Here is a 16,064-nt window from a genome sequence, read left to right as displayed (position 1 = left end):
CTTGTAAGTTCCTCAAACAACTGTTTCTTGCCTGCTCCCGGGCTATGCAGCATATTGGGGAAGAGCTTCATTAAACAGCCGTAAATCTTCTTCATTACACTTTTTAAACACCTCCTTAAAATTGTCTCTTGGCACAGGATTGGCAAAAAGCCAGTGGTTGGCTTTTGTACTGAGACTACTGTTTATAATCCCATCCAGGATTATTTCCTGTTGTTTGGTCAGTACATACCTTTCTGTCTTGATTTCCAGGCTTTGGGGGCAAGGTTCATCCTCTTGATCTGGAGCCCTGGTCCATTAGTTGAACATGGAACGTGTAGATGTAAAAGAAGAGGTTTGTTTCATTGCTCAAAACTGCAGGACTACTACTTCAGCTTCTTTTCTCCACTAGATGTTGGCTCTGTGGAAAAGTAAAGCTAAGATGTAAGCATTTGCAAGCACTAATATAAGAAATTTTAGATGTTTGTGGCATGATTCTTCATCCACTGAAGTTAATGAGACTTTAAAATCTGCTCCAGAGAGAATTGTAGCAGACCCACAGAGACTGAAAGATCTATTACGTTAGGGTTAGTTTAGAAATTTAATCATCCCATTTAAAACACTTGGATTCTGTAAAATGTGAGGCTGAAACCCCAACAAGACATGACTCAGATCACCCACTAATGATTATACGGATGCCCTTAGTTCTAGGATGTTTGTTCCTCGCTGTTGGAAATGCCCTTGTTCCTTTAAGACTCATTAGAAAGAATCCTCAATTTCCATTCTACTGCACAGTGGCCTGCAGCATGCTCGTGCCTTCTTTAATATGCTTGCTGGTCATGAATGCTTACTCCACAGGCATATTTAAATCTGTAGACCTTTCCCCTTCGGGGCATGTGTTTGACCACATTATCTTTTTGTTTCCTCTGCAGGATCTGATGCTTGCAGACTTCCTGCACTCAGACACTGCCTGATTTAGCAGATGGTATAAAGCCAAGGCTGAAGCTGTTTGAGACTTCTGCCCACACTTTAATCTCTTGTGCATTTCTGTGTCTGGTTTCAAGTGACTCCACAACAGAACTGCTGGTTCTTAAATAGTGAGGGAACAAGAAGAATCAGGCCGGTAGAAGCGAGGTAAATTGTCTTCCTTTCCTAACATTGCCATCCACATAGGAGTGACAGGAAGAACATGGTTTTAATTCTGTTTACAAAACTTACTATACAGATAATCCTTGCTTGTGAAACGGCTATTGCACAGCTTTTAAACACGTGGAATACTTGGGCACTCTTTTCCTACTAAAGGTACACTGGGAAGATGCTTTTCTGCATCCAGAAACTGGATTTGATGTGTGTGAGGAGCAAGGTGAGTGGAGGCATGGAGGATGAGGCAGGTTGGTCTCCATTCAGATATTGTTGTAAAAACCTCTGTGAAACTGTGATCGCTAGGGCCTGGTGGACTCCCTCTGAAGGTAGGCAGATCTTAAAGTCTTTGGGCTTCTCTAATAATTGAAATAGGATATTTTTCTGTTGCATATGAATTGCATCCTTTAAAGGGGCTAGGATCTGCATGGGAATCTTTTCACATTGGCAAGCTCCAAGACTGTGAGCAATCATTTCCACCCAAAAATGAAAGTGCCCTCATGGGTTACATGGCCAGAACCCAGCTGCAGTTAGTCAGAGTGCTTATCATGTGCCTCTAAAAAATGTAAGGCACCAGCTTCAAATTGTGAAGACTTTTGCCCCTGCTGTTCCCACTAGAATGGTGTTCAAACTCTCACTGTCTCTGATGGCTAGAATCATCCTCATTTCCAGCCCAGGCGTATTCATGGCTGGTCTGCACATATTTATTCTTAACACCGTGTTTTAGCATAAATAGATTTTCCCTTTTGTTGGTATTTTCCCTGTGGTATTTATGTAGAATAATCAAATTCTCCTTTTGGCTTGCTTTTTGCCGGGCTATACAAGCCAAGATATTTAGTTTCCTCTTACAAGACAGCTTCTCCTGCCCTGATTTACCCTTCAGAATATCTTACTTGAACTTAAATTACCCACAATTTACAAGTAGTTCAGATGAGATCTTGCTGGGCCCAATATAATAGCAAGAGCTCATCTGTGCTAGAATTACTGATATTTTCTGGAGTTAGATTTAGCTTTTTTATGGCCGTGTCACATTTGTGACTCTCAGTTCTCATGGGACGGACTAATAAACCTGGACCCTTCACCTCTGTCATTTCCAGCAGCTGTCAGCTCACAGCAGAAATTCTCGGTATTAGCCCAGTCCCTGGCCTTGCATTTCATGCTGTTGAATTTCATCTTGTTTTTCTTACTCCAGTTCTTGAGGTCATCTAGTTCTTCCTCAATGATAACCTGATCTTTCTTTCTATTAAGGGTGCCTCTACAAACTTCAGTGCTGCCTTCCGAACACTCTCCTCATTCTGTACTGAGGTCATTCATAAAAATTGGATGGGAATAGGCTCAAGACTGACCCTTCAGGAATTGCAGCAGCAGCCCAGTAGTTGTCTGGGAATATCCTTGCTTTAACCAGCACTTTCGCCACCTCAGGACTGCTGTAGAAGTCCACAGTTTGTAATTTCCCATGTGGTACCTTGCTTGTGCTTCGTGAAGCACAGACTGTGGCTGCCCCAGTTCCCTCAGCAGTTGCCTTATCAGAGAAAGCTGTTGTGTTAGTCGCATGTGATCCACTTTTGATGATTTTTTTAAAATTTTCCTTCCATTTACTTCATTACTGCAGTATAGTAGCATAAGTAATAGACCCCTTAGTAGTATTTCTGAGCGCTGGGTATTGCACAAGCACTGAACAAAACTGATTCCTGCCCCATATATTACAACTTTCTTCTTTCTTTATTTTTTCTAAGGACTTGTGGTGTGTTGAGTTCATAATGGCTCTGTCCCAACCTGTGGTTTCACAGCTCTGTTTCATGTCTTTGACTTCTCTGGTTTGATCCAGAGTTGCAGTTCTGGCTCCTGTCTCTAAAGCAAGATCATACACTTATGCACAGTTTGCAAATCTGGAAAATACACATTTAATGTTGATGTAAAAACCCAGCTGTGTCCCTTTGTAAATACACATGCTGTAATCTAGTGTACACATCAGTGAATTTCAGATCTTTAAAGTTAAGGGGATTTTAATTACTGATAAGCTTTGCTGTGCTCCTGCTTGTTCACTTCTGCTCCAGTCCTGGAGGGTGAAGATCCAGCTCACGTCACTCCACTTGTACTTTGCCTCTCCTTGCTGGGTCAGGCATCCTGAACCCTGCCTAGTGTAAGCCAAGAGCTATTGCACTTATAAAACTTGGAGGTGAAGAAGAAAAAGGGAGAAGTTTGGAGAAGTGTCCCAAAAATCTAGGAAGAAATCACTGGTAGTCACCACTGCCAGTATGGCTGTGACTTGGATGTTAGAATACTGGCTGGTGTATGTATCTCCCTGGGAAAATCCTCCACAGGACCAAGACGGTGTGTACTGAAGTTCTTGTCCTCTCCTGATTTTATTCACTGATTATTCAGCCTCCTTTTTTTTTTTTTACTGTAGGAGTTTCAGATCCCATGCTCAGTCATTGTTCAGCTCTTCATTACCAGCGAGAGGATTTTGGGCTGGTGACTGAAGACAGCATGCGACCTTAATCCCTGATGGAGGCCTTAGTAGAGACTTCAGAGTAACCTAACCACATATTTTCTTCTTTATAAACAACATAGTTTGGCCAACAATGGTGCTTGGGCTCACATACTACGTGTCCGATCTCATTTTGTTGTGGAAAATGCAGTCCTGCACGCAAGATTCAACTGAAGTTTACAGTTAAAATGTCTTTACTCTGTAAGAGCATATCCCAAGCTGACTCTTCTCTCCCTCAGCTGTTACAAGGTTCACGTCAACACTTGCAGTTTAAGACTACTGGGAGTCAATGACTTTTGTTTTTCGGTTGGTCTCTGTTTTAAACTTTTCTTAACAGGAGGGATTTAAAAAAAATGAAATACACTGTACATGTACACACACACAGAGGTCTGTCTTGAGGCAGTCCAAGTGCTCATCCATAGGCAGGGGACTGATTAATGTGATGTTAGTTCTCAGTGCCGTGTGTGTCTGCTTTCGTGACTTTCCTGATGCCAGCATGTGGCATGAGACTTGTGATAATGACTGGAAGGAAGATGCATTTATTCTTGCATAGTAGGGGGCTTTTCAATCTCGCAGACAAAGGCATAACAAGATCCAGCAACTGAAAGTTGGACAAATTCAACCTTGAAATAAGACACGGTTTCCTAGCTGCAAGGAAGATTAAAGTTTGGAACAGCTTGTGAGAGGAAATGGTGGAGTTGCCATTGCTTGGAGTATAGACAAGGTTTGCTATCTCTCTGAAAAGGGTTTCTTTAATCCAGCACTTTGGAAGAGTTTTGTGATTTGTGTGTGCAGGAGGTCAGCTGAAAGGAGTACAGCAGTGCTGTCTGGTCTTGGTGGGTGAATTACTGGATGTGATTAAATGACCTTTTTGGTTTGGGTCAGTGAACTTCTATAATAAAAGGATTGGCCGCAACATAGAGAGGGCTGTGAGATGGAGCAGTATCTTAGAGAAAATAAAAATGAACGTCTATCTTACTGTCTTTTTGACTGTTAATAATTAAAGTGTTGCTATTTACCAACTGTGTGGTTAAAACCTGCATAAATGTTAATAACAAAATATTTCAGTGGCAGAAGAGGACTTTGATTCTAAGCGGCTCTCTGTTTTTTAAGGATCTTTCTCTTTACAGTGTTTGTCATTTTGCCATGTATTCTTCATTAGAGCCCATTTTGTATCGATCCTCCTCTGGAAGGTGGTGGGAATGTAAAGTGCCTTCGACCACTGCAAAGTGCAGCATAACATACTGCTGCAAGTGTTACTATTTTTAGGTCCCAGGGGAAATCTGAAGCGATGATTATCATTATATTTTTATTCTCTTAGCCTTCAACAATAGCTGTATTCAAATTGCCTGCTTTAAAGATCTTGAGCAGAGTCCCAGAGAGAGAGCAATCTGAATTGCTCCATGAAATTTTGATTTCTAAGATTCACCGAGCCTGAATATGTGCAAAATCTAGGTGATTTGAATGCAGCCCTAAAATGTCTGTGTTTTCCCAACACAATCATCTATCCAACTGTTTTATTTCAAGGAGCTGCTCCCAAAATGTTCCTGAGACTTTAATAGTGATAGGCAAGATTTTCAGAAGTTAATAGAAGTAGCCGAACTTTGCTGCCATTGAAGCCAACGGAAAAGCCTTCTCAGTGCTTTGATGGCAAAAGGATTAGGCCAGTAGTGAGTGCTTTTTGAAGTCGAGTTCAGTTGCTTCTATTCACAAGGATTTGCCGTAATAGAGTGATCACCTACGTAATCGTAATTTACAGCTGACCAGAGTACTTGGCAATAAAGTTTTGGTACCTGAAATTTCTTGAGAAGAGTCAGGGTTCCATTGCTCTTCTCCATCCCTCTCCTGGTTTGGATCCTGTTTGAAAATCACTGGATGGTCTTTGGTAAGGAATTTAATCTTTGTTTGCCTCAGGTTCACTATCTCCAAAATGGGAATACACCATGCTTTTCTAAAATCCATTCATTTTCTCTGCCTGCTTTTCATGCACGGGAGCATCTGACAAGCTAAAGAGAGCTGGTGTTGCCATGCTGGCAGGGCAATGATGACAGCAGGTTCTCCAGAGCTCTGCTGAAGTTTCAGAAGAACTCCTTTACCTAGAATTTAAGGTCTTCTTAATATATGGCTCCAACTGGGGGTGCTGCCATGTGTTTGAGGGTGAAAGGGAATAGAGTTCAGATGAAGATCACCTTCTGGAAGCTCTTTTGACGTTGAGTTGATGGTCTGGGTGGGTTGATAGTACAACTGTTGGGAAGAACAGCCACATGGATTCTGTCTCTTCAGGTGTCACTTGCTTTCACAACTGAAAAGTCCTCCCATCCAGTGGTGTAACACATGAGCAACCTTACCCATTTTTGTTTTGAGTCACCTTTGGGGTTTCCCCACAGACACAGAGCACAATTCACGTGGCCTTGCCTTCAGTGAAACCTGGAAACAGCTTGGGCTGCTGGCCCAGGCGGTGTGAAGGCACCTGTTGATCTAGGACTAGATCCTCGCTGCATCGTGGACTGGACTCAAGGCACCCGGTGCCCAGTGTATTGTCATCTAGAACTCCCTTGGAGGGAAAAAGGGAATAGTTCTCTGTGTTCGTGAGTACTGTTCTCTGCAGCTTTGGAAACGTGGCTGGAAGGGGGGCTTCCCAGCTGGCCAACTTCCACAAGTCTCAGCAGGTGCAGTACTGCCCACTCCACATTCACCACCAACACCCTCAATGCTGAGGATCTTGGGAGGTTGCCACTGAATTCAAAGTTGGAGCCAAGATTAAATTTTACTTCTTTCAGAGAAAAATGATACAAAAGGCAGTGGAAGGGTTTCTATGCAGTGTTTGAAGGAAAAATTTCAAACCAGTCAACAGAGCGATTGGGTTTTTAAGGACAAACCCTTTTCTTCCCACTGTTCTGCGGCCAGAATGATGCAGCACTAAGGAACTGAAAGGAAACCAGCTTTGATTTTTCCTTGTCCATCAACATTACAAACATAATAAATAATGACAAATTACTTTCTGTGCTTTACTGTTAAAAAAGAAAATATTGAAGTAGTCGATGTCTTTTTTAAACAAGGTTTCTCTTTAATTGTTCTGTTTTGTGAGACTTGCCTTGCTTACTGAAAACCTCACGCTGCTCTGATAACAGTATGAAAGTCAGTAGCTTTAAGAGCTAGGAGGAGGACTAAGCAGGTGAGTGCTCTGTCATTGTATCAGTGGGTTTGTGTTTACAGTTCATTAGCCTGTGTTTAAAAATACCATGCTGCCAATTTAAATCACAGCTGGATTCATACAAATTTTGAGATTATCACTTGCTGAACAAAATCTTTCTTTTGCTTTAGCTTGCAGATTCGCTTGTGCCCTTGGAGATTAAGCCTGGTATTTCCTTAGCAACAGTTTCTGCAGTGTTGCATACTAAAGACAACAAGCATGTGTTGCAGGTACGGTATAATGGGAAAGGGAGAAAAATATCCTTACGCTGGGTTTCCTGCCATCTGGGACCCCAGCTGTTCTCATGAGGCAACCCCTCCAACAACTCTTTCCCCACCAGAGCAGAGTCCTTGTCAGATGCTTTGTCCTGGCATGTGCGAGTGAGGAATTACACTTAGAGTAGAGAGTGGGATGCAAATAAATCTCTCTACCCTCTTTTTGTTGGCCGTGTGCCTGGCTAAGATAAAAGGGGAAGTGAGATTATTCCTGAAGAGAGGCTACAAATCATACTGCTGTCTTCCATAGCCCATACACCAGGATCAGCATCAGTCAGCCTCTCGTGGACTTAGAACTGAGGGTCAGAGGAGAGAGACGTCCTAAAACATTAGACGTGTGAAGGGGCTGTCTTCCTTAAGTTGCCCTGTTCCCCAAGAAGCAGCCTGTGCATCCCTGTACAAAGTATAAGAGCGTACACTCCCTTCCTAGCACCTCCTTTAGCCTGGCACTGCCATTCCTGGCGTTAGTGCTCCGCAGAAGGAGCTGGTGGCTGGGGGACACCCCGGGCCCCTTTCTCCTGTGACACGTGAGCGTGCAGGGAACTCGGTGAAGCCACGCTCTGGGCTGGGCTCACCACACTTGAGAAGAGGCAGTACACTAATGTCTTTAATGCAAGGACATAAAGATCAGTTCAAGATTTATATCGGCGCACAGCAGACAGCAGCCTTACTTTTTCCAAGTTCCCTAGAAACACTAGGCAACGTGGAAAAAATTGAAGTATTGCAATGCAGTTGTTCTGAGGTTGCTTTCTCCTTTGTGTTGTTTATTTACTCTCTTCTCTACTCTGATTCCCGATGCCAAACAAACTTAGACCTAGGCTTAAAATGCCAGAGCCCTCATAAATGGGTGGAGGTGGGCCAGCACGGTGGTGTCTGTTGGTACTGGCTGAGCCCGGGACCTCTGGGAGTTACAGAAGCCGTGTAGACCAGCCCCAAAAACTCAGTCTACGGACACAGAAGCGTGTGAGTGATTCATGCACAAATAACATGATACATGCATGTAGGCCCACCAACTGAAGGGAAAATGGTGAGTTTTGTAAAGTGACTTGAGTGCTCGTGGAACTGGAGCCTGAGCTGGCAGCATTTCTCTCCCAAGGATGAAAAAAAAACCCTTCCCTGGCTGTTGAAAGAAACGCAGGGACATCACAGCAGCAGGTTCAGCCGTGATGCTACATGATGGGAAAGACAGGGAGTTGAGAGGAGCCCAGTCTGTCAGGGTGCTGCAAAGCACTGGGGTTGCTTCAGGCAAATTCCCTGTGTGTTGTACAGACACATCCCTGGCAAACGGTCTTGCCAAAATTTGGGAGAAATTTTCCCCAGCACCTTTTTCCCAGGGACTGAGTTGCTAGTTCACTGGGAAACACCAGTGCTGACACTTCCTCAACTTAACTAACTTGGCACAGGACACAGGGATTTATTTTACACAGTAATTTCCTCACTGTTCTTTTTATAGGAATCCGGTTTCCATCTCCATGTTTCAGAAGTGCTCGGTTAACCCCACACCTTGCCGGCACACGCAGCAGCACACAGTGCTAGTTTAGGTAGTTTAGCATGTGCTAACCCTGCCTCCCTCTCCCTGCTAACGGAGAAGGGTCCCTGGGATGAGTTAAGGCAGATAGCTTTCTGAAGCAGCACAAAATTATACCCAGATCACACTCCAGTGATTTTTCAGGCACTGCAGCATCTCTCACACCTCCCTGTCTGTATTCAGGTTCTTCCTAAAGACTCACTTTTCTGAGGCCAGGGAGAAATTAACTACCCATTTTTCCTCATTCCCTGAGTAGTTACTTGCTCTGAATTTGCCTGTTTCTCAACATGTTGCATCTTCTAGTGTGATTTTCAAGGCACTGCCTTCTTAAAGGCACAATTTCTGGAAAATATTGCAGAGTACCTGAATGCTAAAACAGAAAGCTTCAGTCTTGAATTGAGTCAGGCAGGCCTTTTAAGATGACAGAAATATGAACAGAACTGAATTTGACAGAAGTTTTTAAGATGATGGAGATGTGAACTAAACCTGCAAATTTATTTTTATAAATGGTGGCTTGTGTGTGCAGAGCTGCAGTGGAGCCCAAGGCTGGGTTTCTCCTCTCCCCTTCAACACTGCAATGTTCCCCTTTAGTCACAGCAAACAAAATCAGTATTCCTTTTCTTCCTCATGTACTTGTTATTCCAACTAAATTATAATAAGCTGATATGATTCACTGCATTACTGTGCACCTTCTCATCCATTAGCTCCCTCCAAAACCTCCGCAGCCTCCCGCCAGCAAGAAGAGAAAGCGAGTGAGTGATGATGTGCCAGAGTGTAAACCTTTGAAGCCGTTGCTGAGTGGTTCCATTCCTGTGGACCAGTTTGTGCAGACACTCGAGAAGGTAATAAGTCTTTGGTGGCAAGTGAGGTTCAAGCGGATTTCTGTTTATCTCAGAAATGTGCTGCTTTGCCAGCGGAGAGGAAGGGGGAAATAATTTTAGAGTAGCTTGAAATGGAGAGGGGCTAATTAGCTAGCAAAGTACTTCAGGGATTGTGTGTCCCTGCACTGAGTACGGAGGGAATAGTTCCCTGTGGAGTCATGTCCTGATAGAGGGGCTTCACATCAGTCATTTCCTCCTGGTTTCCCAGAGAAGCAGAGCTTTTGGGGTCACTCTGAGTGGGTGAATATCCCCCATGTAATTCTGAATTCATCGGCTCATTTCTAGTAAATCTGAACAGTGAGGAGGGAGGTCTCGAAAGTATTGAAGTTCCTGCCGGTTTTGTGAAAATGAGGTGACTGAGTGAAGAAGAGATTCTGGCAATGTCTCCACTGTTGGAGAAGGTTTTTGGCGAGCTGTGGGACAGGGGGCTTGGTGGCTGGACTTGCAGGCTCTTGGTTACTGCTCTGTGGAGCCCTGTTCTCACCTGGGTGACTCCTTGGAGAAAATTAGCAGGAAAAAGAGGCAGGATTGTCTGTGAGGAAGTTTGCCTTGGGGTTCAGTAGCTCTCCACTATCTTCTTCTTTGAGGCAGTAATGTCAGGAGTTGGTAATTTCTGTAGTTAAAGGAGATATGTGTCCTCTTTGCCTCTCAAGATTTTGCAGTTGCAGGGAGCTGGTGTAGTGGAAAATGTTGGCTTTAGCCTCCCTGTGCTATAGTTTATTTGTTTGTATAATGAGGGTCATGTTTAGCTTAGCCTATGCGTGTTTCCTCTGCAAATCCCAGAGGTCTAGAACATCTGCAACGGCACTCTGTATTCTGTAGCCATTCTCCCCTCTGTGCCCCAGTCTTTCATCTCTACTTGTTTTCCTGAGTTGTTGTAACATCTCTTCTCTTTCACTCCCTCCCCAACGCTACATTTAGCACGGTTTCAGCGATGTGAAGGTGGAGGACACAGCCAAGGGCCACATCGTACTCCTCCAGGAGGCAGAAACCCTCATTCAGATTGAGGAGGACTCCACACACATCATCTGCGACAACGATGAACCTCTGAGGGTGAAACTGCGTGACCTGGTCCTCAAATTCCTGCAGAAATTTTAGCTCATGGACATCATGCTGCTCTGCAAGGAGAGACCCCAGAGCTGAGAGCTTTCCAGAGGGTGACTCCAGGGAGAGAGAAAATTTCTTGATTCAGAGAGACCAGAAGCCACCTTCCCCTTCATGGAGAAGCAAGGAAGTATTTTTAATATCTATCTATTTTTTAAATGTTATTTTTAACCGTTTTTGGAATACTTCAGAGGGGATTCTTGTTCTGTAAAATTGGGAGTTGGAATCTTATAGGAGATATGAACTGCAGAGTAAATAAACAGAGTGTATATTTACAAGGTCAGGGTGAAATTGTGTGCAGACACAGACACTTCTCTGTGTGACCCTCTCAGCAATGTAAGCCCCAGTCCTTTACCTGAGGAAACTCTGTAGGAATATTGAAACAATGGCCTTAGCTATTAAGAGATTTATTTTTCTCTCCCCATTGTTCCTCTCCAGTCACCAGATCCAATTTTCTGTCTGTTCTCCGTCTACATTGTGCATGTGTATTTCACTGGCACAAAGGAATGAGAAAGCTGGTAAGGTAAAGATTATAAAAATAAAAACAGAAAAAGGGGGCTGTGCTGGACGTGTAGAACAGATCCAAAGCAGCAAAAGCCTGGCCATTCCCTGCAAAAGCAGAGAGATTTTGGAAAAGCCAGATGCTTTGGCAGTGCACGGTGGTTATTGATGCTGCACCCTCAGCTGTTCTGACCAGATTTGTCCACCTAGCTGTAGGCTCTTCACACAGAAGACTGCTTTCTCCTGGCTTCCTCCACCCTCAGTGGAGGAAGTATCTCAGGAAGATCCTTTCAGAAGTATATAAAGTAGTTCAACTCCTAGTGCTCATGAAAAACCTTAGAGATGTTAAGTGCCTCTTGTTTCTACCTTCTGAAAACTTGTCCTCTCAGCCCCACAATCCCAAATCCTGGTTGAAATACTGAGTCATTTATACCAAGCCATCTGTACTGCAGACCTGGGGAGGTTTTACACTCTCAAAATCATATATTTGGGGCCTAAACTTAGTTAATAGTATTGCTTTTAAAAGCGACCGATTTCTCAGCTTTACTGCTGTTTGTTTTTTATTGGATTGTTTTGTATTTATTTGGTGTTCAAAATAAAAAGCATAGTAAGACTGCCAAGGAGGAAGCACATTCTGTGGTTTATAAAAGCATCTGCATGCCTGTTCCACATCCGCCTGTGCGTGTGTGTACACATTTGTAAAATATAACTACTCCTTCAGTTTATAGCTTTGGGGAGATTAAGGCAGTGGAAGAACAGCTCTGTAATAAAAACTATTTGCTATTGCAGTTTCCACATCGTACACATTAAGGATTTCTATTTGACTGGATGTACAGACTCCAGCATCCGTACCTTTGCTTTGTGTGTGTGTCATGGGCGGGAGAGAAATAGTATCATTAATGTGATAAAAAACTTGTTGCAGTAGCATTAATCCTCATAAGAGTTTACAACATTTGCAGTAGCTCAGCTTCTTTATCATCTCTCGAAAACAGAGTAAAAGAATTGGACATATTTCACCTTGTAATTAAATCTCCAAAAAGATTATTCTTAACACACAGAGACCTCGCCTGAGCTGAGGGGAGGCAGGGGGAGAGGGAAGAGTGGGCCTGGTAATAGATGAGTCCTTGAGAGCATCTTTCTACTTGTTACCAGGACCAGCTCCAGTGTTGGTCCCAGCGCTCCAGAGCCTTCATTTTCTGAAGATACTCATTTGCATTTATAATTATAGGGGACTTCACGTGTTACTTGAAGAAGCCAGACCTGAGGCTGTGCGTTAGTGCTTGTTGTATCCCCCTTGGCTGAGCACGTCGGTGTGTTGCCACGGAGGAGGCACAGGGGACCTGTCTGCTGGGGAGCGGCTGGGGGAACTGGGGGGGTTCAGTCTGGAGCAGAGGAGGCTGAGGGGAGACCTCCTGGCCCTCTGCAACTCCCTGCCAGGAGGGGGCAGAGAGGGGGGATGAGTCTCTGGAGCCAAGGCCCCAGCGCCAGGCCCCGAGGGAATGGCCTCAAGCTGCCCAGGGCAGGGTCAGGCTGGCTCTGAGGAAGGATTTCTGTGCAGAAGGGGCTGTTGGGCGTTGGAATGGGCTGCCCAGGGCAGGGGGGAGTCCCCGGGATCCCTGGAGGGGTTGAAGAGTCGGGCTGAGCCAGCGCTGAGGGATCTGGGGGAGTTGGGAACGGTCAGGGGGAGGGTCATGGTTGGGCTGGGGGAGCTTCAAGGGCTTTTCCAACCTAAATGATTCTGTAATTCTGTGATCTCGCGGGAGCAAACAGCAGGTGCAACAATTCACCTTGAAGAGCTTGTTTTGGGGCAAAGAACAAGGGATCAGTTTGCTGGCACAGTGAAAGCACACACAGAGCTGAAATTCCGCCTTGGTTTTTCCCGAAGCAGGAATGGGGAGGAAAATTCAGTAATTTAACACTTCATGGTCCTCTCATTGCAGCTTCTGAACCTCGGCTGACCATCCCAGCTTGGCTCCACCAGGCTTTTGGGTCAGCGTGGGCTCGGGTCCGTGACCCTTCCCCTGGCCACACCAGTTGGAGGCCACGTGGGTACAACTGAACTGAGCTGTGGCTCCCTGGGGGTAAACGGGCTCAGCCTCCTGCGGAGTGAGGAGCCTTAAACCTCACCTACAAGGAGTCAAGACGTCCTCGGCTGGGGTAGAGACAAGTTGTAGCCACCTGTGGTCAAGAGGATCTCCTTGTGCCAGAACCCAAGAGCTGAACTAGCCGGGCGCAGAGACACCCGGGCACATTTCTCTGACATTTATGTGGGTACATGTCACCAAGCCCCGCAGTAACAGGGCTGCAGGTTCACTGACAAAAAAGATTTAATCCAGCCCTGTGTTTCTCTGACTCCCCAGGTGTATGAGGGCAGGAAGGCGAGAGCTTTGCTGTCTTTGCTGAAGTTACACAGTCCGACCAGCCTTGCACATCAGGGAGAACAATCTCCTCGTGTACCCACCCAGCACGGTCTCGTTACGCAGACAGGCAGGTGAGAGAGAGAGGCTGTCCCCATCTCAAGGTAATAAGGCAATATTTAAACGTGAAGAGTGAGACAGCCTGTATTGGCCACAGCAGCTACTCCACAGCAGTGACTAGTGTGTGTAAACCCCCCCCTGCTCTCAGCCCCCTGTGGAAATCTCTCAGTGCTGTCTAATTTGACAGACCTAGAGAGATCCAGTCTAGCCCTGCTTCTGATGGATGATTTTGGGCACGTTCCTGGCTTAGTGCCTCACTTTCCTCTTACGTGACAGAGAAATCATAGTATCCTGCTTTGCAGGCTGCCTCGAGACTTACAGCTGCAAGCTGCAGTGGCAGAAGTCGTGTGTTAAAAGCACAGTGGTTTGAAGGAGATTTGGGAACTGGGAGTAGGCTGCTGTGCTGATTAACAGGATTAGAAATGTACTTGAGCTCAACAGTTAGTTTTTAGCTTGGTTCACTGCTGAAAGGCAACTGCTGTGGTTGGGCTGTCACACCAAAATCCTTCTTTGAGGTGCAAAGCTCTGACTCCTACCAGTAACAGCCACGCTGATGTATTTTATCAGGTCATCTGGTAGCTAATGGCTTTCCAAAGGCTTTCCCACCCTCCTGGGGAAAAAAAAAGAAAAAAAAAAAAGTTTTTACATTTTTCTTCTTGTCATTTTGGGCAGGAAAACTTCTTACTGCTCCAGTCCAGCATCTGAAAACATTAATTTCTTATAAATGGAAAGGTTGTGCCTGCTGGAATAAACGTACGGGGCAGGAGGGGAATTCTTTAATGAAAAATCTTCATTAATCCAGCAAAAGTGAGTGCCTGTTTATTCTGCAGAGAGGAAGGAAAGTAAGTAGCATTTCTTCAGGCGGGGTCAGTCCTGCAGAGGTAACCATGGCAGCCCAGGAGAGCTGCGAGTGGAGGGGGTGGAATACTATGGGTGGCAAATACATGTAACCAGAGAGGCACACTTAAATGGACAGAGGACTGCAAAGGCACTTGGTTTCACTCTCTTCCTTCCAGAAAAGGGGAAAAAAATAAATCCCCTTGGTGATGTTCATTGCGCCTTGGTCATTCCCTGTCCCCCGGAAAAAGGGAGAAAAGGTTAAAAATCAGCTTTCTGTGCTTGGAAGGCTTTTATAGCACACGTGTTCCTGGACGGAGAGAGGGATATTGTGTTTTCTCTCTCTCTTAATGTCAGGCCTTCATAAAAACAACTGGACCAAGTGGTTAATCCCAGACTTGCGCTGTCCCACCCCGTGTCCCCACTGGGGATCAGCTGGCCCTGATGCCACCTGGTGAGTGCCCTGAGCCCCACCAGGGCCACCGCCTTGGGGGCTTGGACTTGAACAGAGGGAAGCTGGAGCAAGGTGTTGGGTCTTTGGGAGGAAGGAGGAGGCCGAGTGCAGAGGATTTCAGCTGCACCTCACTGCCCGGGCACATCACTTACCCCCGTGCTCGGCACTGGGGAGGCCGCCCCTCGATTCCTGGGTTCAGTTTTGGGCCCCTCACCCCAAAAAGGCCATTGAATGACTCGAGCGTGGCCAGAGAAGGGCAACGGAGCTGGGGCAGGGTCTGGAGCACAGGTCTGCTGGGGAGCGGCTGGGGGAACTGGGGGGTTCAGTCTGGAGAAGAGGAGGCTGAGGGGAGACCTCCTGGCCCTCTGCAACTCCCTGCCAGGAGGGGGCAGAGAGGGGGGATGAGTCTCTGGAGCCAAGGCCCCAGCGCCAGGCCCCGAGGGAATGGCCTCAAGCTGCCCAGGGCAGGGTCAGGCTGGCTCTGAGGAAGGATTTCTGTGCAGAAGGGGCTGTTGGGCGTTGGAATGGGCTGCCCAGGGCAGGGGGGAGTCCCCGGGATCCCTGGAGGGGTTGAAGAGTCGGGCTGAGCCAGCGCTGAGGGATCTGGGGGAGTTGGGAACGGTCAGGGGGAGGGTCATGGTTGGGCTGGAGGAGCTGCAAGGGCTTTTCCAACCCAGATGGTTCTGTTTTGAGGACCCAAGTCTTGTGGCCCACAAGGAACCAGCCCCATGTCCTTGGGGTTACAGCCAAGTCCCCCCAGTCCTGCTCTCCAGGGCCTGGGGACTCGCGTTCTGACGAGGCAGCTCTGGGTCTACACTCTGGCCCGTGGGGACACAGTACTTCTCCCATGAGGCCATTTGGGAACCACGTGGCTCTGCCCTGGCCAGGAACTGGAGACAGGTAACGTGCCCTGGGCAAGGCCTCGCTGGGGGCAGAGATCAGGGGCTGCACCCTGCGTCTCTCCTGTGGACTGATGCGACCCAGTCACAGAAACATCTAGGTTGGAAAAGACCTTGAAGATCATCAGCTCCTGGACCAAGCAGGATTAACTCAGCCCTAAGATCTTCCCAAAGTCTCATTTCAGCAGTCACAGCATCAGTTTCCTGCATTTTTACCAGCAGACTTAAAAGATTAAAGGCTCTTTGCCTTGCCTACAGCAAAAAAATAAATTATTCCTCCATCTTTTGTCTCCCTTGGTCCTGGCTGT

At 46.1% G+C, this 16,064-nt stretch overlaps 1 protein-coding gene across 2 annotated transcripts in view; it reads left to right on the top strand.

Moving 5' to 3' along the window:
• The window catches only part of INTS9 (integrator complex subunit 9), a 75,131-nt gene extending 63,187 nt beyond the window's left edge, over window positions 1–11,944 (top strand). For both annotated transcript variants that reach the window (XM_074921293.1, XM_074921284.1), the window contains 3 exons: window positions 6,932–7,030; window positions 9,308–9,445; window positions 10,406–11,944. In XM_074921293.1, coding sequence (XP_074777394.1) covers window positions 6,932–7,030; window positions 9,308–9,445; window positions 10,406–10,582 — 414 coding nt within the window. In that variant the 3' untranslated portion in view covers window positions 10,583–11,944. The remainder of the gene's footprint in view (window positions 1–6,931; window positions 7,031–9,307; window positions 9,446–10,405) is intronic.
• Window positions 11,945–16,064: the final 4,120 nt, after the last annotated feature.

This window comes from Athene noctua, chromosome 1, assembly GCF_965140245.1.
Source record: "Athene noctua chromosome 1, bAthNoc1.hap1.1, whole genome shotgun sequence".
In the NCBI taxonomy this organism is placed as follows: Eukaryota; Metazoa; Chordata; class Aves; order Strigiformes; family Strigidae; genus Athene; species Athene noctua.
Note: the sequence above shows the minus strand (reverse complement) of the source record. Positions and strands in the feature narration are given on the sequence as shown.